This window comes from Vipera berus (genome assembly GCF_964194415.1).
Source record: "Vipera berus genome assembly, chromosome: 7".
Taxonomy (NCBI): Eukaryota; Metazoa; Chordata; class Lepidosauria; order Squamata; family Viperidae; genus Vipera; species Vipera berus.
This window is the reverse complement of record NC_138209.1, coordinates 13929452-13953498: the sequence shown is the minus strand read 5'-3', so window position 1 is coordinate 13953498 and position 24047 is coordinate 13929452. Positions and strand designations below refer to the sequence as shown.

The 24047-nt window shown below is 39.8% G+C and overlaps 2 protein-coding genes across 5 annotated transcripts in view; one reads left to right on the top strand and one right to left on the bottom strand.

Moving 5' to 3' along the window:
• Window positions 1–22: 22 nt before the first annotated feature.
• The window catches only part of LOC308670895 (E3 ISG15--protein ligase HERC5-like), a 54836-nt gene continuing 30811 nt past the window's right edge, over window positions 23–24047 (bottom strand). Inside the window, exons 14-24 of one of the 3 annotated variants that reach the window (XM_081332698.1) lie at window positions 22935–23036; window positions 21749–21784; window positions 21056–21160; window positions 20871–20978; window positions 16477–16620; window positions 15057–15223; window positions 14532–14598; window positions 8687–8763; window positions 5695–5878; window positions 4090–4189; window positions 23–3760 (exon numbers count right to left, since the gene is read on the bottom strand). In XM_081332698.1, coding sequence (XP_081188824.1) covers window positions 3546–3760; window positions 4090–4189; window positions 5695–5878; window positions 8687–8763; window positions 14532–14598; window positions 15057–15223; window positions 16477–16620; window positions 20871–20978; window positions 21056–21160; window positions 21749–21784; window positions 22935–23036 — 1305 coding nt within the window. In that variant the 3' untranslated portion in view covers window positions 23–3545. The remainder of the gene's footprint in view (window positions 3761–4089; window positions 4190–5694; window positions 5879–8686; window positions 8764–14531; window positions 14599–15056; window positions 15224–16476; window positions 16621–20870; window positions 20979–21055; window positions 21161–21748; window positions 21785–22934; window positions 23037–24047) is intronic. The other 2 variants (XM_081332699.1, XM_081332700.1) reach the window with 2 other exon arrangements.
• On the top strand, window positions 17514–19652 carry LOC308670901 (phosphatidylinositol N-acetylglucosaminyltransferase subunit Y). Of its 2 annotated transcripts, none has more exons than XM_081332714.1 (2): window positions 17514–17740; window positions 18578–19652. In XM_081332714.1, exon 2 carries the CDS (start codon window positions 18764–18766, stop codon window positions 18977–18979), a length of 216 nt encoding a protein of 71 aa, XP_081188840.1. In that variant the 5' UTR covers window positions 17514–17740; window positions 18578–18763; the 3' UTR covers window positions 18980–19652. The 2 variants fall into 2 exon arrangements, with proteins under 2 accessions (XP_081188840.1, XP_081188839.1); XM_081332713.1 differs by having other exon boundaries at window positions 17519–17740; window positions 18578–18964.

The following is a 24047-nucleotide window of genomic DNA, read 5'->3' as shown; positions in this document are numbered from 1 at the left end:
CTAACTTACGCAAACAATCCTAAACTATTAAAACTACCGAACTTTAACTCATATAAGAAAATTCCAAACATATATATATATATATATCATATCAATAATTATACAAATACAGAATAATACTTTCCAATCTAATACCAAAACACAGGGTATTAAAATAGAAACAATCATAATCTAACTTACGCAAACAATCCTAAACTATTCAAACTATCAAACTTTAACTCATATAGGTAAATTCCAAACATACATATATATATCATATCAAAGATTATTCAAATACAAAATAATACCTTCCAATCTGATACCCAATAAAAACAATCTCAAATAAACCAATTTATATCAATTGTCTAAAACTATTCCTCATTCCAACTAATCTTTAAATTCACATTATCCTAATGTATTATACAACTTAAAATACCATAGATTACTTTCCAAACTTAAGAAATTTTTATATAATCACATCATTCTTGTATTCTTATATTCTATTACCTATTCCAATATTACCCATAAAAATATTACAAATTAACTTCAATCACAAAGAAAACAATTTATATCAATTTTATAAAACTATTCTTCTATCCAACTAAAAGCTTAAAATTTTTCATCCAAATAACAGATCATAACCTACAGAATATCAATAAACACTACTACAAATCTTCCCAATTAACTTTTCATAATCATCTCAGAACTAAAGCAACACAAAATATTACATAATTATTTTATAAGGGTAAAAAATATATCCCCAAATATTTAGTCCTTCTAGCAATTCCAATTCCCATAATCCTTATTACATTATTGTCTCTTACAGTTATGTGACTAAATCTTCAGGCTTGATTCATTCGTCCAGAAGTAACACGCCTCTTCCAATTTCTGGCCTTCTCCAGTGATAATGAAGTTTGACCCCCTCCTGTATCTTTCACGTCTACCTGTGTTAACCCTTCAGCAACTTGCAGGTTCTCTCTGGAACGTTGAGACTCTCTCTCGCCTTTTTTCCTTGCAGATTCCAAAGACGGTATGGGGACTGCTTTTAAAACATTACTGTAGAAATCACGTGCCTGAATCTCCATAGTAAAACAGTACCTTATACCTTCATGGGTCACCACCATGCCCACTGGTATTTGCCACCTAAACTTAATATCACGTCGTCTCAATTCTTGTGTCAAAAAAGCAAATTCCTTCCTTTTCCTTAAAATCTTTGCAGGGATCTCTTTTAAAATCAGAACTTTTTGCTCAGCAATTACAAAATCAATATTGTAGGAGGCCTGGATAACTTCATTTCTAATCATTCTCTTTGTAAAGTAAACCACCACATCTCTGGGTAGTTTCCTTTGTCTTGCTATCCACGAATTAACACGGAAGATTTTATTTATTTATTTAATTTAATTTCTATACCGCCCTTCTCCCGAAGGACTCAGGGCGGTGTACAGGGCAATAGAAATACAACATACAAAAATTAAAAATAAGATTAAATTAATCTAGCCCTATACATATATTTTTATCTATATCTTGCATTATTTCATCTGCTGGTCGCTTCAACACCCCTTCCAAAGCCTCAGAAACCATTTTCTCCAAATTTTCCTTAGGATTTTCCATTAGGCCTCTGATTCTTAAAGCAAATTCCATCTGAGAATACTGTGTCGAAATCAAATCATAATTCATTTTCTCTATTACATTTTCAGTTTCTGTCATTTTAGCTTCCAATCTAATATCATTTTGAGCAAGATCTTCCACTCTGTCATCCAGAATCCCAATACTTTTAACCACGCTTTCTATTGCAGATGTGATGTCTGCTCTCATTTCTTTTAATTTCTCTGTAAACTTCTCCAACTTTTTCTCCATTATCTCAACAAATTGCTGCATTTGCTTTTCCATAGTCTCTTGCAACAGATTCTGCAAATCTTTTGCTGTAAAAGCTGATACAAATTCAGATGCAGAGGACAATGTAGTTTTCACTGAAGACTGCTGCCTCAGGGCAGGAACTTTAGAAGATATAGCCGCCATTTTCACTCTCCATTGTTAACTACGCACTTTCACTTACAGATTCAGCAAAGTCCATTGAGTTAAAGATCAAAACATCATCTTCACCAAAATCTCCTGCATCGCTCTGCCTGCGTCCTCGTTCTCAAAAGCTCTTCCTTGCTAGCAGGGATGGTTGCGAACGCCCTGTTCTGCTCCAAAAAACCCGGAGCAGAGGCGCCTCACAGTCCGGAGCATGCCCAGGCTTCGGGGGGGCTCAATCCTTCCGCCGCCAAAACTCTAAGTTCTGGCAGCCCCGGAGAGCTCTACCCCTACCTGGACGCTCACCCCCTCCTCTTCTCCCGAGGTGAGGACTTCCGAGCCGCCGAACAGCTGATCAGCGCTGTTTTCGGCGGCTCTACGGAGCTGCGAGGCTGACAGCCAAGAAATGGCTGCCTCTGGCGTCGCCTTGCCATCCGGAAGCCTAGATTTTGACTTTTTAAAATATTCTTTCTGATCCTGGAAGAACAGGCATGCACATATTAAAACAAATATCCTTTCATCTTTTTTTAAAAAAAAGTCCACCAGACTGCAGAAATGCAAGACTGGGTCCACTTCTGAATGGATTGCAGCCAACTTCCTGGGGATTATGGAAAGCTGGCAGTTGCATTTATCAGCAACACAAAATACAATTGAATGAAAGCTGCTAGCCTTTCTTCTCCCCAACATCAATACCTTTCCGTTCATTCATTCATCCATTTAGCTTGTTTTCAGTTCGATTATCTAGTATCTTGGGCAAAGGGAATATTAAATTGTGGGGAGCAGAACAGAATTTCTTACCTGCAGCATCAGATCTCAGCTGTGGCTTAAAGTAAAACAATGTAAAACAACATTTGTTTTTTTGGTTTTTTTTTTAAAAAAGGGGCAAACCCACTGAGTAAATGAAGCCCATTTTTCTTCTTTAGAAATGTAAAGCAGCACAACAAATCATAATGGTGAAGCAGTTCATGATTGCTTTGGTGATAAATGGATCAAATGCCTGAAATGCTTGATTTTGACAGAACTTTCATACAAAAAAGAACATCAGACATATAGAATATAGAACAACAGAGTTGGAAGGGACCTTTGCAGTCTTCTAGTCCAACCTTCTGCTCAAGCAGATCTTATCCCAAACTGGACAAACGGACATGGTACTTTGCTGAAGATATATACAGTCTCTTGTCATGATGTGTGGATGTGGTGACATCTTGAAGACAGTGATGCTTTGCTGCTTCCTTAGCAATACTTCTACTACACAGAACAGGAACTGCAATGCAATTATATATTTCAGCATCTTTATATCAAGCTGTCGCCCTTCTCCAAAGACAAATATAGCACACATCAGGGTTACATTAACCATTTATTTATTCTTTCTTCAAGAATCGCCAGCCTGCACAAAGGCTCATTGCTCCTTTATCATCATGTGATGCACTTCAAGATCACTCAGGAAGCTGCATGGTGGTGCGGGATCCTGAATTTAAATATTCCAGCCCTCCTGGGCATAAGAACCAAACGTCCAAGTATCATAGCAGAATAAAGACCACATCTGGCTTTCAAGCCAGGCCAAAATCCCTAAAGTTTTCTATAACATACAATAACTTTTTCGCAAGAATGTGTTTATCAGTGTATCTAGGGAGAAACAAAATTCGATGGCAAGTGTGAACTCTGGGCAACGATTCGTCTGGATTTTCTTCATGTGCGTCAACAATCGCAATTGAGAAATTGTCCATCTTTTCTCCTGGAATGTGAATGGTTCCTGTGAGAAAAGCTGAAGAGACAGTGGGAATCAAACAATTGCATTGTAGTAAGAACATAACTTAAGCACCTAGACTTCATACTTAGCTCTAACATTTTTCCCAACAGGACGGGGAAGATAACACATTCACTTTCTCTACTTTCTCTCCATCTGTACCTTTTTGAGGAATTGATTAATATACACATTTAGTACTTCCTGATTATATTCTCTATTGATTGCACGTTAAGCTGCCTATCAAAGTTTCTAAATCAATCACCACTATATCAGAACAGCTTGTTTGGCTGCTTCTTTTTCCTTAGTCAGGAAATTATTAGTTTGTTTTTTAAAGAAATAGTTATTACCAAGAAAATCCTTCTTGCTTTCTTCAGGAAGCCCATAAAACACTGCCCAAAAGTTCTTGATTGTTTCATCTGACCCTTCAAAACCTTCATATTTGACGTTCTGCAGAAAGAATAAACATAAATTCCCTGTTAACGGTTCAGTATCTCTTTATGTAATCCAACCTTCACTGCCAACATAACCCAGTTATATATTTCAGTCGACCTTGGATCTTTTTCTAGATAGCATCTAAGACCACTCTGCGCTTGAAATGCTACGGACTTCTTTTCTTTTTTCCAAGGTTTACCAGAAACGTAGTTTCAAATATGTGTTGCCCCTCTCACTCGATGTCTGTAAAACTGTAGAAACTCAAAGCTAACTGCAAGCATTTCTGAACCTGGGAACTGACAGACATTGGACTGGGATGCAACTTACAAACTCCCCATTTTGGCCTTAAGAGAGTCTGCTGATTAATATTAATATTAATTATTCCTTCTGCCTTTTTCCCCCAGTGTTGTTATACATAAGAAATCCAGCACAACTAGTTATTTTGCACTGCTTTCAGTACGGCTCAGCTCATGGAATATATAGTCCCAAGCACTTCTACTTCATTTAAGACGGGTCCCCAACCCCTTCTGGTTGGGTTGGGAATCGGGCCACGCCAGCAGAGGGCGAGAGCACAAGCACGCGAAGCTACGTCTGTGCAAGAGGCGCACATGCGAAACCATCCCCGTCCCCCCAGCCATTGCTAGTCCACAGAGCCAGGAACTTGGGAACTGCCGATTTAAGAAGTATACCAGAGGGCCAGTTAAATTGTTGCACAACACTGAGAAATAAAAATGTGGCTCCTAAGGATGTTGCAACCTAAGGAACTGCTACTGTCTGAATCAGGCTCGACACTTACAGCCTTAACCTGGGTAATCCCTATACTCGGAAGAAACCCCTACTGCGTTCAAATGGGATTTGGTGCCAAGCAAATGTATGTTTGATTGCTTTGTTGATATATTTATTTTGATAGTGCACCTCTCTGAATTACTTAGTTATCTGAATTTGTTTGGGGTAACGTTTTCTCTCCTAATACGTATTTAAGGATCAATCAATTTCTATGCCCAACTGTCAAGTTTCCGACGTATGGGCTTTTCAAGTGACTCTGAGGCATTGTTTACCTTAAAAGTCCTTTATTCAGCCTAATACACCGGCAAATGCTTGCTCGAAGGAAGCTGGAATCTGAAGTCTCCGCCCCTTGCACAATATATTAAAACAAAATTCTCCCCCTTTCTAATTTTGTCATTAATCATATTCTCCAATTCATTTAAAGAATCAGTTTCCCTTCCGTTAGAAAACCTGCCAAGGTCTTATCTTCTTTAGTTAGAGAAGGCCTTGAAGGTACAATCCTCCTCTTCCCCCCTCCCAACCTTAAACACAAACTCTTAAAGCAATACACAAGTTTAACATATGAAATGGCTACTTCTTCATCTCTTGTCAAGCACTAACATTCAATGATGTTAGCAGCGTTGACACCAACATTCAGCCCTCCCACAAATTAAGAGAAAAATAATGACAGTTCCACAAAGACACTGAAATAAAGACCAGTACAATAAGGACTGCAGCAGAGGAGCACATTCTACCTTTTCTAATTGGTCCCATTGATATGCCGTATTTCCAAACAGGATACCGCGGAGCTCAACAGGAAGAAACATTTTCCACGTTGCACTTGGGCAACCTCTTCGAAATCCACGTACGAAGTCCCCAAACTGCTTCTCCACGGAAACATTGAATGTGTAATTCACGCAGGCATCAACGTATTCTTTTCTGTAAGTAGGTGCACTTGATTGTTTAGTAGAATTTATAAAACAAAAATTGGCTCATAGAACAGCACTTACCGGCTTGCAGAGTCTGAGGGAGAAGGAACTCTGCAGGCTGCCCTAGCCCTCAGCATTCCCTAGGCCAGTGATGGCAAACCTTTTAGAGACTGAGTGCCCAAACTGCAACCCAAAACCCACTTATGTATCATCGGGTGCCGGGTGGGCGTGGCCACTTGGATGGGTGTGACTGCGGTTCAATCAATTCCAACTTTGCGGGGTCTTTTTTTTCCCCGCGAGAAGTTGAAATTGACTGATTGATTGAACCTTTTTTTTTTGCACACGGTGGCAGAGGCCTAAAGCGAAAAGGTTTTATAAAACCCAGCTGAAGGCCTAGGACTGGGCCAACGGCGTGTGTGCCCACAGAGAGGGCTCTGCGTGCCACCTGTGGCACCCATGCCATAGGTTCGCCACCACGGCCCTAGGACGTGTGCCTCTGCCCCGGAAGTGGGCACAATTCCGGATCAGCCAAAATTCATTGCAGCTGCTCAAAAAAAAATGGTGCTTGTTTCTGGGACAGAGCCATGTGGCCTATGGATGCTGTGGAGCAACCTGCTGTCGCGATCTCCAGAGCTTTTGAGAGGTCATGAGTGGATGCGGGATGGGTGTGGGACCTGGTGGGATGGGAAGCAGGCCCAAGATCTGCAGGAACCAAGAGGTGTGGGAAGTGAAACATGAGGTGCCTCAGGGTGTGGGGGGGGGAGCCTTGGGAGGTCCAGGACAGGTGGGCTTTCACTAGGCCTTCCCCATCCCTGAGACACCTCATGCTCTGCTCAACAACTGCATTGGGGACAGCAGGGAGGGAAGCTGCTAAACATGGTGATCACCGTGTATCTTGCTTAACAACCGTCCCTAATGAGCAAGTTCCATTACAGTTGAAAGTCAAAGACTAAAAGACTGATTTGGGAATTAAAAAATCCTGAGGTGTGATTTCTCTTTTGGTACTGAATTTGCAACTTTGGAAACCCACTCCCTTGACCTATAAAACTCTTAATGCCATTGAATATCCTAAAGTACCCAATTTATATCAGAGTAAAGTAATTGAATGTCTTTAGAGTTCTAAAGAAGATGCTAAGCATTATTTTTAGTAGATCAATGACAGACTTGCCATCCAGGTTTATAGACACCACACTTATGGTGACTGAAGACTTTTAAACCATCCTAAAAATCTCCATCCACTGTTCACTGAGGACTTTTTTTGGTATCTGCCTCATGGATCCAGCTATGAGTCAGCCCATCAGGGCACACAGAAAGGCAATGAAGCCATTGTATTAAATTCATCCATTCTCAACTTTCCCACCCTTAATGGAAGCCCTACTTGAGAAACATATCCCTCTTAAGCTAGAATACATTTATGTCCAATTTTTTCCTATTCTTTTTAACTATATTCAAACAAATGTTTAATCTTTAAATATTCCATCTAATAAATCCAATCATCTAATCTTTTAAAACTATTCAAAACATTCTTATCAATTGAAATTTTCTCAAAATCAATTACACTTAAGTATCTAAAACATTTCCCTCATATAAATCATCCCAACATTTTTAGATTTCTCCTATCATAAAAATCTAGTAACTTTAGCTGATGGAAAACTTTTAAGTCTTCCAACAGAATTAGGGGTCTTTTCTACCAAGAATCTAAATTAGCCAAGTCCTACTAAACTATGTTGAGATTCCAAAATTGCACTGAGAAAATTTATATTCCATATTGCTACCTGAACAAATGAGTAGTTTCAAAAAGACTGGAGTGAGAAAAGCAAGTAGAATGCCTACTATGCAAGAGTATCTCTCTGTGGGTCTATGTGTGTGTCAAAAAGCCAACACTGTGGTTGCAATCACAGCTCCGCTCTTTTTTAATATATGAATTGAATACATGGTAGACGCAAAAAAGGAGGGGGCTTTGGTCACAGAGTTGTGGCTGCCATCAAGGTGTTGGTAATGACTTACAAAGCCCTACATGGCATGGGTCTGGATTACCTACGGCAACACCTGCGGCCGGCGTCAACTTCCCTCCGTCCAGTGTGCTCCCACAGAGAGGGCCTCCTCAGGGTGCCTCCGATCAGAGAATGTCGACTGGTGGTCCCCAGAGGGAGGGCGTTCTCTGTGGGCGCCCCAGACCTTTGGAACCGCTTGCCGGTTGAGCTCCGGATGGCCCCCGACCTGCGCTCCTTCCGACGTGATCTAAAAACTTACTTATTTGAGCAATCCGGCCTGGTTTGATGGGTTTGGGGGTTGGGGCTTTAACATGGTTTTTTAATTATTGTATATATCGGGCATAATATTTAATTGTTTTTTTAACTTTTGTATTTTGTCTTTTAGTATTTATTGCCCTGTACACCGCCCTGAGTCCTTCGGGAGAAGGGCAGTATAAAAATTTAATAAATATAAATATAAATATCTTTTTTTTTATCCTGCTCCCACACGTGGCAGGTACGTGGCTATTTTCTTCCCACAGCTATTTTGTGTCTAGCCAGGTTTACTAACGTTATCAGAGCATGACTGGGATGTGGAAAGTACTTCAAGAAGGGGGAAAAACAGTTTTGCAGGAGATGAATATTCACAAGGGGAACAAAAATATAACATATAGTAGAAAAGGAAATAAATTTCTGTTACCCAACTATTCTTACCCTCTCTGCATCAGGAGGCTGTTGGAAATTCTGGATTAGAAAGTGTCAAGATTTTTTTCAAGTATATTCTTCTATCCAAAGGTAATCGTAATTAAAAGTGAACAAACAAATCCATTCCTGGGAAAACTGACCTGTTGTATGAAGTAACAGGTATGTTGGCACCGTTTTCTTTCAACTCAACTTCAGATACGGATCCTTCTTCTACGAACTGCATAGTGATAAGAGTATAAAAGATTAATATGGATGATTCTGCTTGTTTTCAGAACATTAGGTATTATGGGCAGATGGGTGAAATATAGAAATGGAACATTTCCCCTCATTAGGAGGGCTGGTATTTCACATCACTGTCAGACACTTTGGAAGAGGCAAGCGATAACAAGAGAAAGGACTTCATTTTATTTGGATATCAGTTCTGGAATTTGCTGGCCACAGGAAATGGGTTCACTAATTCTTTAGGCAGCAAGGTAGCTTTTAACAGCAATTGTTTACCATGGCTGTGTGGTTGTGGAAACAATGGTATATGCATATTATCAAACACAAGCCATGAATTATGTACTTGCATCAGACACTCTGAGACAACAAGTACATAATTGCAAGTATATCATATTTTGACAGTCATGATTTAGTACAAATTCCACCATGGGCATCATCAGAGAATGGTCAGTGATGTCAAAATGGTAAAATCTATAGGTTGACTGAACTCCATCACCGTGTGGTGATAAGTGGAACGTGTTAAAAAAGGGAAGATTTTTGATTGCTTTGTTGCACCTGCGTCTTTGATGGTGATGGTGATCTGGATGTCATTGTGAATTACATTTGTAGTGAATTGCAGAATTTTATGCTGTTTTATTGTTATGATTGATGTGCCTGTATCTATGTACATACAGTAGTGGCCAAAATTGTGGAAACCTTTTGGGAAAAGTGTACAGTAGAAATGCCACCTTTGGTTAAGTTTCCACCAATTTTCCTTCTAATTTCTTTATAACTGTAGCCTTGTTCACTTAACAATACTATCTTACATCACTTTCTGGGCAACTCTTTGCACCATTACTTTAAATTTATTACGTTTTACAAGCTCACTAAAGGAAAGAACACACAAAAAACCCCGACCAACTTGACAGCGATCACATAACACACTGACAAATGTCCTCCTCTGAGCTTCAATACATGACATCAATAACCGAATCCTGCTGTGAACTGATTGGCTCATTGCCAAAACAAGATGACACCTGATTGGCTCTCTAAACACTCATGCTCATTGGCTACAGTCAGATGAAGGAAAGCTACCTGATATCAACCTAAGCAAGTTGTGCTTCCTTTTTCTGGTTATTTGGCTATAACTTTTCATAGAATACAGTACAGATAAATGAACAAACTTTGTTGCGTTACATTCTTGATTAAATTATCTTTCCATTGATATATAATTTCATGGTACTACTCCAAAAAAAAAGTGGTGTTATTAGCCATCAAACCTCAAAAATATACTTTTCCCAAAAGGTTTCCACAATTTTGGCCACTACTGTATACACAGCTACTTGTTGTAATTTGTGCTTATGAAAACAAAATCTAGCAGAGATTACCCACCCCACGGATAAAACACCCAGAGACAAACTGAGTGAGGTGGTATGTGCAATACAATGTAGTGAGACATGTGCAAGATTTATACATTGGTGAATCAAAGCAACCACTTCACAAGCGTGTGGCAGGAGAACAAGATTCAGGGGTCCACTGCATTTGAAAGATAAGGGTCAGGGGGCTTCCGGTGGCTCCGCGGCGACGGAGACAGCCTTCCCGGGCTGCCCGCGGCTCAGCTGAGTTTTTTTTCCGCCCGAAACAGCGCCGATCAGCTGTTCGGGCGAATTTGAAGCCCCCTCCTCGGGAGAAGAGGAGGGGGTGAGGCCCCAGGTAGGGGTCGAGTTCTCCGGGGCCGCCTGAGCTTGTAGCTTGGGCGGCCGAAGGATTGAACTCCCCCGTAGCCTGGGTTGCTCCCAGCTGGCCAGCGCCTCTGCTCCTGACTTTATGGAGCAGAGCCAGGCGTCTGCGACCACCCCTGCCTGAAGGAAGGACTATGGAATAAAAAGAGCAGGCAGAGCGGTACAAGAGGAAAAGGTGAAGAGGATTATTTTATTCTACTCTCGAGCTTGATGGACTTTTTAAACTCTAAGTGAAAGTGCGTCACAATTGAAAGTAAAAGATGGCGGCTAAACCTCCCCCTAAAACTCTTCGGAGTGCTGGAACTTCCCCGGTGCAACAATCATCATTGCAGGCATTGCATCCTCCTGATGTAGTGACATTGAAGGACTTACAAGATGCTCTTGAAAAACATACCCAGGTAATCTTGGAATCAATTTTGGAATCAATGGGTGATAAATTTGCACAGATGGAGGAGAAATTGAAGAAGTTGGAGGAGAGAATGGAGGAGAGGATGGAACAGAAGTACAGGGTGATGAAGGTAGACATTTTGTCTTCAGTGTATAAAGTGGCTGAATGTGTGGAAGATTTGGATGAAAAAGTCAAAGATTTGACTCAAAAGAATGCCATATTAGAAGCAAAAGTATTGGAGAATGAAGATTTAAGAGACAAAATGGATAAAGAATTGAGTCTTGCTCAATATTTCCAGATGCAGTTTGCCATTAGAATCAGAGGTTTAAAGGAGAATATTAAGGAAGATCTAAAGCAGCTGGTTTCTGAGGCTCTCGAAGTGGTATTGAATCAGCCAGCATCTGAAATAAAAGGAGGCATGGATAAAGTGTATCGTGTGAATTCATGGATTGCTAGACAGAGAAAGTTGCCTAGAGATGTGGTGGTTTATTTTACAAAAAGGGAAATTAGAGATGAAGTTATACAAGCTGCCTATGATACTAAGGTCGTGATTGCTGATCAAGAAGTTCTGGTTCTAAAAGAAATTCCTCCAAAGATTTTAAGGAGAAGGAAGGATTTTACATTTCTTGTGCAAGAGCTCAAGCAACGAGATATAAGGTTCAGATGGGAGATTCCAGCTGGGTTGATGGTGATGCATGAAGGTAAAAGGTACCGTTTGGTTACTGTGATGCAAGCGCGTGATTTTTACAATAATGTTTTAAAAGCAACCCCATTAACACTTCTGGAAGCTGCAAAGGGATCTGGAGAAGGAGAATATCAAGAGGCTGAAGATGGACAGACAGAGGAGAATGGTGCTGGAGAAGATCAAGTTATAACACTTTTGGATGATCCCAGAGAACAGAGGGTGACGCGTGCTGCTTTAAAACGATCAAAAAAGATGAAAGAACAAGATCAGCAGAAGTCTATGGAACTTTCACAACGTACTTACAGTCAAGTAGTGGGAGGTGGGAAAAGATTTGGGTGAGGAATGTAAAATTTATACAAGTTTGAAAACTAAGAGAGAATTTTTATAAAATGTTTTATAGATGGTATTTAGATTTTAAAAAGTTAAGCATGTATCTGAATTATTAGCCTAAATGTTGGAGGTGTGGTGATAAAGATGTAATATATTTTCATATTTTCATATATGGTAGACTTGTAAAAAGGTTAAGGCTTTTTGGATAAAAGTCTGATGGAATATACTAAGTTGATGTTGAATTTAATTACGGGGATAGTATTGGAAAGAGGAACTGCCGACTATAGAAGAGTGGATTTTAAAGGTTTCTGACCTGGTCGAAATGGTGAAGATTTCGGCCTATTTGAATGATTACTCGCAGGAACGTTAGATTATGGAAGGGAGAAAATGGCTTGGGTTTATTCAGAACAAGTATAGGGTTAAGAAGTTTTATATTTGAATAAGTCTTCCTTTTTTTTGTTTTTTTTTCTATATTAGTTTTTTTTATATATATTTATATATATTTAATATTACTAAGGTTTGTTTTATCCTATATAAGCTAGAGAGTGATAGATTTTAGAGTTTATGGTTGTTAGTATATGGTTGTTTATGATTGTTTTTTTATATATATACCTTGTATTTAGCTCTGGGAAGTCGGGGGGGGAGGGGGGGAGGGGGGAGAGGAAGGGGGGGAGGGAGAAGGGGAGGGGGAGGGGGGATTTTTTAAGGGAAAAATTGTATGTTAAAACTTTTCAATAAAAAAAAAAGAAAGATAAGGGTCACTTATATCCCTTACGTTACAAGAAGCCAAGGAAAATGGAGGTTTTGGTTTGCCAGAGTGAGTCTTATACTATCAAGCATCTGTATTAACATGGATAAAAGAATGGATAACTTTGAGAAACAAAAGGTTGTTATATTTGGAGGGACTTGATTTACAACTGGGGTAGCAAGCTTTTTTTATGGAATGGGGAAAAATAAAATCCGCAAGTACTTTCAAAACCACTATATAAGAAAAGCATTATTATTAACCTGGGAAAAAATAAAATGTAAAATATATTTGAAAATTCCAGGATGGCTTTCAACAATGGAAGCATTTGTACATCCAAATTTAGTTAATTTTGAAAAAAATCGGACATGGAGATATTCTAAATCAGGGGTGTCAAACTGCCGGCCCCTGGAAGCTGCACCCACCCCGTTGCCAGCAATAGCAAAACTGTCCTAATACATTGCGCGACATCACGTGACGTTGCAAGTTTGACATGTCTGCTCTAAATTCTGAAGGGAACTTAAAATCTAAACAAGAAATAGAAAATCAGGATATTAATCTATCATGGTGGGCACACTTACAAATGCAAGTCAGATATGATAAAGATGTTAAACTGTATGGAGTTTATAAGGAGCAAACCTTGCTTGATAAGATATTATTAACCTCTGGTGATAAATTACGGTAATTAAGAAAATTTATAATTTTCTATTAAATTTGAAAATAGAAAGCAAACAAGCTAAAGAAACAATGATAATATGGGCAAAATTTTTTTGGATACAATATAGAATTAGAAAAATGGCAAAACTTATGGGAAAGAAATTATAAATTGACAATGTCAACTTCTTACAAAGAAAATTTATATAAAATGTTTTACAAATGGCACTTGCCACCAGCAAGATTAGCAAAAAAGGTTTAAAAACATGTCAGATAGGAAGGGTCACTTTTTTGAAGACAGCAAATTCCGTCTTTTGAATAGAGAAAACTGCTGGTTTGAAAGAGGAGTCAAAGAGGCCATAATATATGTTAAAAATGAGCAGCCCTCATTTTTTTAAAAATCCCATTTATATCCCGCCCTTCTCCAAAGACTCAGGGCGGCTTACAATCTAAGCACAAATCAATGTGCTTAGCAATAGCCTTCATTCTATGTATATGCCTGCTTATTAGGGCTTTCACCCCCCCCCCCAGCGGCATTATTACAAAGTCATCTTATTGCCCCCAACAATCTGGGTCCTCATTTTACCCACCTCGGAAGGATGGAAGGCTGAGTCAACCTTGAGCCTAGTGATACGCGAACCTGCACTAATTGCAGGCAGCTGGTGTTACTTAAGGAGATATTATTAGCCTACTGCTCCACCAAGGCTCTTTTATTTAAACATAGGGGAGGAATAAGAAATCACCTATCTCGTCTACAACACAGTCCTTTCAGCAGTTCTAAGAAGATTCCACACACCTTCCAAACCCCCCTCCCCCAATCCTGTCAGAACTGATGAAGCTTCGCAGATGAGACCAGAAATGTCTTCAAGGGGGGAAAAAAACCACATTTCTTAAGAAAAAACATAGTCTAGTTGACTTTTGAAAAAAACACTTTTGAGACAACCATGATTTGGATGATTGGGAATCTCCATAGACATTTTAGCAGAGATTAAGTAAGCAATTACATTACCATGGTTTGGTCAAATACAATTGGCTGAGCTCAGATGACACTTAAACCTGAAGTCAAAGAAATTACATTACAGTGTAGCACAGATTTCTCCAACTAAACTTTCTCAAGATAACTAGAAACTGCAGAGCATACAGTGTTATATAACACAGTCAGCCCAAGACATCTTTTCCTCTGAGGCATTCAAGAGTGGCAGTAGAGAAACGCTGGTCTAACTCAACCAGATTGTCCTACCGTGAAATCCAACATCATGTTTTTAAGGACGTCATCATAGGGTTCATCCAATACAGTCTGAAGTTGACTAAAGGGAAAAAGAATAAAGTGAAACAAACTGTTTCCCCAAAACTAAAATAATTCATTTACTTATGACATGTTAATTTTAGCAGAAATTGATTCTGCATAATATTCTTAAGCCTTCGGGTTAGTTTTGTCTTTATTCAGTTAAATCAAGACTGTCTGACATCCAGTTCCTAAATGGAGAAAATAAAGGAGACTTTATGTCAAGATCAACTCCTGGAGCTATATTCCTGCAATTTTCTTGGCAGCATTAAAGGAAGTAGTTAGGCATTGCCTTCTTCACTCTTCTTTTAAATAACCCAGTCTAGCCAACACTAATGTCTTTCATCTAAGTATCAACTAGGTCAGACATGGCTTAGCTTCCAATATCAGCGTGTGTATATCCACAGAAAAAGAAATGAGTACTTGATCTGCAATATCAATTACCACCATATGGTTCTGAGGAATAACACTATGCCATACCATCCAATCGTAGGAGAGAGTTCTTTTAAATCTTCCAGCGTCGGCTCAATATTTGCCAATTTCTTGAACAACGCAAGAGGAAAGGGTAAAGGAATTATCTTCAGATTGTAGAGCGCTATTCCAAACAGGTTCCCAATTAAAAAATATATTTCTTCGGGGGTCGATTCCTAATTTTAAAAATCAATAGACAAGTACTGAAAAATACACTGTAGAGACTGCCTACTTACAAAATAAATGTTGTATTTCTGAGACTTCTAAACTATTTCAAACTTATTTCCCATGACTAGACTTTAGCTCAAAGAGGCTGCCTGCCTATATCTCCTTTCTACACTTTCATCAACATCTCTGCTTGCCAGTTTTCTCTCTGGCTGCTCTTTGTTCTTCCAGCAATGTGGATCCTACATAGACATATGGACTCCTAACTTTAACCAACACCAAAGGATGGTCAGCCCTTTCATCTGTGATATTTCAACAGGGAATGAACCTGAGATCTGTGGCATGCTGAGCAAGTCAGCTGACCTTAAGCTACAGTTCTTCCTGTACAGGTAGTCTTTGACTTATGACCATAATTGAGCCCAAAATTTCTGTTGCTAAGTGTGAATCGCTACAGTTGTTAAGTGACTTAACATGGTTATGAAGTGAATCTGGCTTCCCCAGTGACTTTGCTTGTCAGAAGGTTGCAAAAGATGATTTACCCTGGGACCCTGGAACCATCATAAATATGAGTCAGTTGCCAAATGTCTGAATTTTGATTGCATGACAATGGGGATGCTGCAATAGTTGTTAAGTGTGAAAAATGGTCATGAGTCACTTTTTTCAGTGCTGTTGTAACTTTGAACAGCCACTAAAGGAATTGTTGTAAGTCAACAACTGCCTGTACTAGGAAACAATGGAAAGCACATGACTCTTGATTCTAAAAAAGGAAAGCAAAAGTAGTAAAGGAAATCGAATCTCTGAGTAACTTATATGCATGCCCTACTTGTGGGATTTCTACCATATTATTGCTTCATAGTTGTTTTAAAAGGAATAACTTTTCACACCAGAATAAAGATAAAGCTTGATGCAATATCCATGTTATAAGTAGAAACTGTTCCATTTCATCAGATAATGATCTAATGTAGCTTTTATTAATGTTAACCATTTCCCCATTAATAGAGGAAAAATATACTGTATCAACAGCTGTTATCCATGAAAGCTAGATGGACAACAAATTTCCAGGACTACAAATAATATATCTCTGCATAGACAATGCCAGAAAGAGGTCAGCTATCATCTCACATTCCTTTTAGGGGACCATCATGCACATTTTCTAACCTCTTTTGAAAAGTCAATGATCAAAGAGATGCATTACCTCCAAGGTAATTCCTTTTATAGCTAGCAGCAGAAAGCATAAATAAATGCAGTACATGTTTATACATACCTCATGAGAGAACCAAATACAATTTGATTCTTCAAAGTGCTTGAATACTTGTGCTTCTGGACTACACAACTGTCTGCTGATAATTGTGAAGAATTCCTGGATCAGGCCCCCATACTTGATGTCAGGTTCTCCTTCAAAACGCACCTGAAGAATTAAGTAAAATTAGCCAGATATTTACACTAATTTAGACTGATAAACTAAACATAAAAATATTTCTGGTTGCTCAGAAAATAGAACATCTTCCACCAGTTCTTTCCTTTGAATTAAAGCTGTAACCTTAAATTATTCAGAAGATCCCTGAAAGTTCTAGCGAATCCTGTTTTAGATGTGCTAGCAGCCTTTCAAGACCAAACCCTCTCAAGCTATCCTTAAAACTGGAAAAAAAATGCCCAAATTAAATTGTGACACACACCCCTGATCAGAAATCAGTGAAATTCCCAGGAAAAATAAACAGGATCAGGAGTTACTCAATGTATACCTCGCCTTACAAAACAAAAACAAACACCAACAGCAAAACCAAACAGAGATCCATGTGCAATCTTATTCTTAAATTTTTCTCTTTTACTTAGAACCGTGTTCTCCAACCTAGGCAATTTGCCTTCCGACACCTAGAATTCCCTAGCTACCATGCTGCCCAAGGAATTAAGGGAGTTGAAGGTTCCCGTGGCAACTTTTAAGACTTGCGAACTTCAACACCCAGAATTCCTCAGCCACCGTGCTGCCGCCCGAGGAATTCTGGGAGTCGAAGGCCACACATCTTCAAACTGACAAGGTTGCGAAACACCGGCTTAGAAGGCGCTTGGCTGTGGTAAGTCCACCTAACCTAGTCATCCAGGTCCGAGCCATCTCGTTCCTCTTCTCCCGGACCGCCCAGTCCATCCACCTCGCATACTTGGGGGTTCAAGTTCGCCCACCTTTTGCACCAAGGAGGAAAACCAGCAGACCAAACCCCCACCCGGAACCAAACGCACAGGGCTTAAAGGTACGGGGGTTCGCTTTGCGAGCGTTCTGCTGCCCCGGAAGTAGTTCCCGCAAAACCGGATTCATTTCCTGGTTGGTTCGATTTTCCTGCGCTGCGGCGGATCATGCTCGCCCTGCGGCTTCTGACTCGCCTCCCGCGCCAGGGGCTCGTGCGGGCTAGCCGGGCGGCTTGCGCGGCGGCGGAGAACGGGGGGGAAATCAGCGGCCAAGGACAGCAAGGCCCGACCTTCGACGCCGGCCTGCTGGAGATCCTCGTGTGTCCCCTGTCGAAAAAGCCGCTCAGGTCGGCCTGGCAGCTTTTGCCCTTGTTTTTACTATTCGGCCCGTTCTCGTTTGCCCGTCGCGGCTTTTGCCAGGCCGCCCGGTGCGTCGGGCTAAACCCGCTCCCCATGGCCAGCACGTATTCCCTGGTAGCAATGGGTTATGTAGTCCAACGCAGCGGCTCCTCGCCGGATGTGAGAAACTCATCCTGCCCGCCTTTCCCTAATGTCAAGTAGTTTGCAATTGAATTGCTTATGGAGCATAGGTTTTTATATGCTTAATAACTTATGGTTAATAGCTTCATAGAAACTCTTCCCAATAGATAGGTATCTAGGAGACTTTTGGGGCGAGAAGCATCTTATTCCCTTCATCGATCTTCATGTAAAAGCTGCCACATCGTGAAATTACTCAATTCAGTCATTTAATTTAATTCAACAATTTCTATTTCTAATAGCTGATGCAGAATAGTCGTGGTTATTTTTACAACTGCCACCTCAGAAATCCTTATTAAGATACCATTACATATCTTTTTTTCCTCCCTTTCTTACATTGAGTGGTTTCTCCCCCTCCTAATTCCCAATAAAATAATAGCATTCTAGATTTTGAGCTGCTCTGCAGCTTCCCACTGAATGACTTTGTCCATCCATTATTTGACCCACAACTAGGGAATTTATGCCAGTCCTGCCCATTCAGGATTCCTCTGAATGCTTTTATTTTAAGTATAGTTCCTCTACTTCCAAGTGCTGAGTGTCTCTTCCACCCCACCCCTCCCCACCATGTGGTAGCTTACTATTTATGTATATAGTATATTTCTTAAGAACAGTCAATCTCATGAGTCATTATTTGCTGTTTTTTCTAGATATAATGAATCTACAAATGAGTTAATTAATGAAGAACTAGGCATAGCGTACCCCATCATAGATGGCATTCCTAATATGATCCCTCAGGTGGCAAGAATGATTGGCAAGGAGAAGCAGGAAACAGAATCTGAACAAACCTAGAAGATTATCTTCTTGAAAGGAAGTTGGAAGACAATTGGAGTAAGATGTTTCCCTCGTTTCCTACCATGACTGTGCTTATCCCACTGTTGTCTTTAGCTGGTCTCTTCTATTCAGCCAGTGTGGATGAAAACTTCCCCCAGGGCTGCACAAGTACAACCAGCATCTGTTTCTACAGTCTGCTGCTTCCAATTACAATCCCAGTTTATGTATTTTTCCATCTTTGGACTTGGATGGGCCTTAAACTTTTTCGCCACAATTAGATTCTGCTTAACTCTTAAGAACGCTCTTAAAATAAAGAATGAAGCTTTTTTGAAAACCAATTCCTAATATTCTGACCCATAAACTACATCTGAAATGATCTTTTGAAACAGAGGCTATCTTCAGATGCAAGTACATCCAAGCAAATTGAAAAGCCACTTGCGTTTTTAGGGCATGCCTACAGTACCGTACACAAATATAGCAAGCAATATGAAGTGATGCAGGCAAATCTTATCTCAACAAAGGACCTTAGGCATGCAACAAGGCAATCTAGATGTGTGTGCTTGTCTAGAAAATATCACTTTTCTAGTCTTTGGTGAAAAAAGTTCTGTAGAGTTATTCTGAAAGACAGGTTTATTACCTGATGATTGCAGGCAATTATTTATATATACTGTGAGTGCAAAGTAGTGCTTTATCAAATTCACAGATGAAAAGCTTTGAATGTGTAACGTGATCACAGGTAAACTATATATAGAGAGGTTTTGGCTTACTGATGATGTAATGTTAGCTTTGATTCCCATTTAATTAAGCTACACTCTGTTCTGCACAGACCCAGAACTTTGAATTCAGCTCCACAAATAAATTAGAGTGGTGTGTCATGAAACTTAACACTAAATGAAAAATAATGGAGTTGAATAGAACATTGTTTCTAATAAAGCATCTGCAGTGCCTATGTATTTTATATACTTACTGTTGTATTTTTAAATATGCTGTGAGTCTTTTTTTCAAAGTACACAGTATTTCTATTCAGGTTTTATAAGGAAAGGATCTAAATCAGGGCTTTTCAACCTTTTCACCCATTGTACCACTTTTAGTATATGGCAGCATCTGAGTACCACCAGTCGCCTAGCAAGGTGTCAAAAACTTGATGACCAAAAAAAAGAAAAAAGAAAATGATGAAGTACAGGTAGTTCTCGACTTACAACAGTTCGCTTAGTGACTGTTCGAAGTTACAATGGCACTGAAAAAAGTACCCCCCAAGCCACAGCTGAGCAAGACACCTGCCTGCCTGCCGGCGCTCTTCCTCCTGTCCGAGGTTTTCATTGTTGTGAGCGTTTCTGTTGAGATTGGCAGCGGGGCTGGGCTGGGGTGTATTTGGTTTTTCTTGGCCCCCCCAATTACTGGGTGGTTGCAGCATGTTTTGGTCACTTCACATGACCCTGGGAAACTGTGATCGTCATAAATGTGAATCAGTTGCCAAGCATCTGAATGTACATCACAAGACCCTGGAGATGCTGCAACATTCCAGCTGATCGGCGCTTCTTCTGGGCTCAGCAAGCTAGAGCCTGGCGCTAAACCTGGCGCTTCCGCTGAGCCCTGACAGCCCCGAAGAAGGACTGATCCTGGTGCTTCCACTGAGCCCTGACAGTCCTGCAGCTCCAGCCATCTCTCGATCAGGCTTGTGTGGTGCTACCACCAGTTCAGCTCATTCCCCTCCCCCGCTACCACTTTTCTAGGATGTTCGCGTACCACCTGCCAGGTGCCAATGTACCACAGGTGGTACCCGTACCACTGGTTGAAAAGCCCTGATCTAAATGATGTATCAGCCAGAATTACTCCAACATTGCACTTGGTTGCATGTCAAAATGAGCCTCTAGATAAGGGATCCCCAACCCACAGTCTGTGGACTAGTACCGGGCCATGGCATGCCAGCAACTGGTCTGCACAAACAAGGAAAGCCCCATCCACAGGATGCAGGCCGCACACAAAACCACACCCCTCCCAGTCCGCAGAAAAACCTCTCTCCACGTAACAGGTCCCTGGTGCCCAAAAGATTGGGGATCTCTGTTCTAGATTGTTACTTCTCAGTTGAGAGGTAATTGCCTGCCAGTCTCTTACATTTCTGTCACATAACTATAGCTTGATTATAAATATACAATATTGGATACTTACTCTAAAAAAATCCTGAAAGCAACTTTCTTCTGCACTTCTTAGATAGTGCCAGGTATCCTGTAGTAAATATTGCCTCCTTACATTCATTACAGAGGGTACAGTGTGTTCCTAGGATACAAACACTGGGTTACAAGTCATTTCAGCAAATTTTGTTAATGTTGCATTATGTTCCTGGATATACATACATTTGTGCGTTTCTTGTGCAACACCTTACACGCTAGTTCATGCACCAGAATTTTATCTTCAAGATTCAGTATCAAAGGAAATTGGCAGAACTCTGACAAAGCCAGCTGAAATAACAGGGGAGGAATTTTTTATGATTTAAGACATGTACATTTTAAAGTTGACTTATTATAAACCAAAACCTAACTAATCATGTTATCATACAGAATAAAAACCACTGAATCCAGCCCACAGTAAAGGCAACCATTTTAATGGAAGAAACTGTCTGTAGCTCAGGGGTGAGCTGTGAATTCTTGGTGCTCTCTGATCTTAGTAAGCTCACAGATGTTTCATTATCCAACTACATAACATTATCAGTGCAAATAGGTGGGGTTTATTTCTTGCTTATATGACCTTACCCTGCCAGTTTGGGGGAGGGTGTGTTTTTCTGCTTGGTAGTTTCTTGATTACAATGTTGTTTTCTGCCTGATTGGTGTTAATCCCTGCTTAAAAGCATGCATTTTAGAAAGATCCCACCATTACAGACCATGCCATTCTAAAACTTCATGTTCGGGCCATAATATTGATATAAAATGGCCAGGAAAGAATGGCTCCTTATTTCTTTTAAGATACCCCCAGCAAAACACTTCCCTCTGATAGAAATGAATAAAAAAGGGATATTTGACCAGTAATGAAATAATTTCTATACAACTCACTTTTAGGAAATATGTGAACTCCCGCAGAAACCTGAACTGCTCACAAAAACAAAACAAAAAGAATTAGCTACATTGCAATCATGCTTAAAGAATGGTCCCTTTGCTGGAATAAGTACCAATCCTGAGAGCTATGCAAAAATTTCCTATCAATTTTCAGTATAGTCACAGATAAATAGGCACATTTACTTTCTATTCAGAGTGGCATTTTAAAATAGTTCACTGATATAAGGTGCAATAGGGAAATCAATCTGAAGTCTAAATTGCATGTCAGTCTTGTGGTTTTATACCTCCAAATTTAGATCTTGTGAGAAGATGGAGAGAAGAGAATTAGAATTTCTTCCTTATGTATACTGTACCAGTGGTGTCAAAGTCAGTCAGAAATGTAGGCCACTAAACCATACCCTATGATCCCTGCAGACCTAATAGTCATATTACTTTTTAAAAATTAATACATCAACACAATAATCAGGAACTAGACATAAGTACATTTAAAATATTACTATGATTTTATGTTTATGTGTACAAGAAGTCCTTGATTCACAACGGTTTGTTTAGTGACCCAAAGTTACAACGGCACTGAAAAAAGTGACCATTTTTTCCACACTTAACGACCTTTGCAGCATCCCCATGGTCATGTGATTTACATTTGGATGCTTGACAATAGGTTCATATTTATAACAGTTGCAGTGTTCCAGGTTCATGTAATCCCCTTTTTGAGACTTTCCAACAAGCAAAGTCAATGGGGAAGCCAGATTCTCTTAACAACTGTGTTACTAATTTAACATCTGCAGTGATTCATTTAACAAATGTGGCCAGAAAAGTCATAAAATGGGGCAAAACTCACTTAACAAATTTTTCACTTAGGGTCATAAGTCGAGGACTACTTGTATTCATATAGATAGTCCTTGACTTACAGCCATTTGTTTAGTGACCGTTCAAAGTTACACTTCAGACCAATGAAATATTGTAAAAGAAGGTCATGTGATTTTATTTGAACAACTGTTCCTAGTCTATTGGCTAATATCAAAAACTTAACCCAAAGCCATTATCCAGTTTAATACTATTCTACCATTTTCAGATACCTTTTATATTGGAAGCAACATATTTTTTAATTTGAAAACCACCCAAAATCATCAGAATTCAAGCAAGTCTAAATTTAAAATAAAACAAACAAATAAGCACTTACACCGTTGGAAGGTATTAACTCAATCCAATTAAAAATAATTTTGCTTACTTCGGGTACATAAAAATTACTTTCCTGAATTTTGAAGTCAGACCTGCAATTTACCTGCAATTATAAACAGAATTAAAGCAGAAGTTAATCTGGGGACAAGATAATCAGTTAAAATACAAACAAAAATAAATTCTGCACTTGTCAATCCAGCATTTGCACCTAATTTTAATATAAAAACAAATACACAGATATTTTAGAAGGTTTTTCCTAGACAAGGGTGTTCCCAAGTGATGGGTAACTTTCAAGAAATCTTTTTCCAAATCCACAAAGGTTATTCTTAAGAAAATCAGTCCCTAAACAGAACTTTTCCAAAGGACTTCACTTCAGATTTCACATTCATAATGCAAAACACAAGAAAAAATATGAATTACTTTCCACTATGGACCAAAGGGATTCAAGCTGTCCCGAGTGCCGCGTAACAGAGTGAGTGCCTGTTACTCGTCCCAGCTTCTGCCAACCTAACAGTTCGAAAGCACGTAAAAATGCAAGTAGAAAAATAGGGACCACTACGGTGGGAAGGTAACAGCGTTCCGTGCGCCTTTGGCGTCTAGTCATGCCGGCCACATGACCACGGAGACGTCCTCGGACAAGCGCTGGCTCTTCGGCTTTGAAACGGAGATGAGCACCGGCCCCTAGAGTCGGAAACGACTAGCACCCATGTGCGGAGGAACCTTTACCTTTACCTTAGTTGACCGATAGACCAGTAGGGTTTCAAATAGAGCTTGTAGTTATTCCTGAAGCCCTGGTACATGAATTGGCTAAGGCCTCAGTTGTGGCCTGGAATGGGCACGCAATGAGAGCCTTGGATCAGATGGTGACTGTGGAGACTCTGTGTTCGTGAATCCCATAGGGCCCTGTGCATAGCATTAAGAGTTAGCTTATAATTTCTGCACTCCAGATTATTCTTGATTTATTTTATTGCACTATGGATGCCTAGGCTAGGACTCAATTAAGATCAAGTCACCGGATGCCTAGTAGTACTTGGTGATCCTGAGCAATTCCCATTTTTGGTTAAGGGCTGTGTTTACTCTGGGCCAATCTATCCATGACTAAAAGCCACTACTT

Excerpts from the sequence above, each read along its gene's own strand:
- LOC308670901 (XM_081332713.1), top strand. The coding sequence starts at position 17,562 with ATGCTCGCCCTGCGGCTTCTGACTCGCCTCCCGCGCCAGGGGCTCGTG. Across the intron at positions 17,741-18,577 it reads CTGTCGAAAAAGCCGCTCAG|ATATAATGAATCTACAAATG; the intron begins GTCGGCCTGGCA and ends TGTTTTTTCTAG.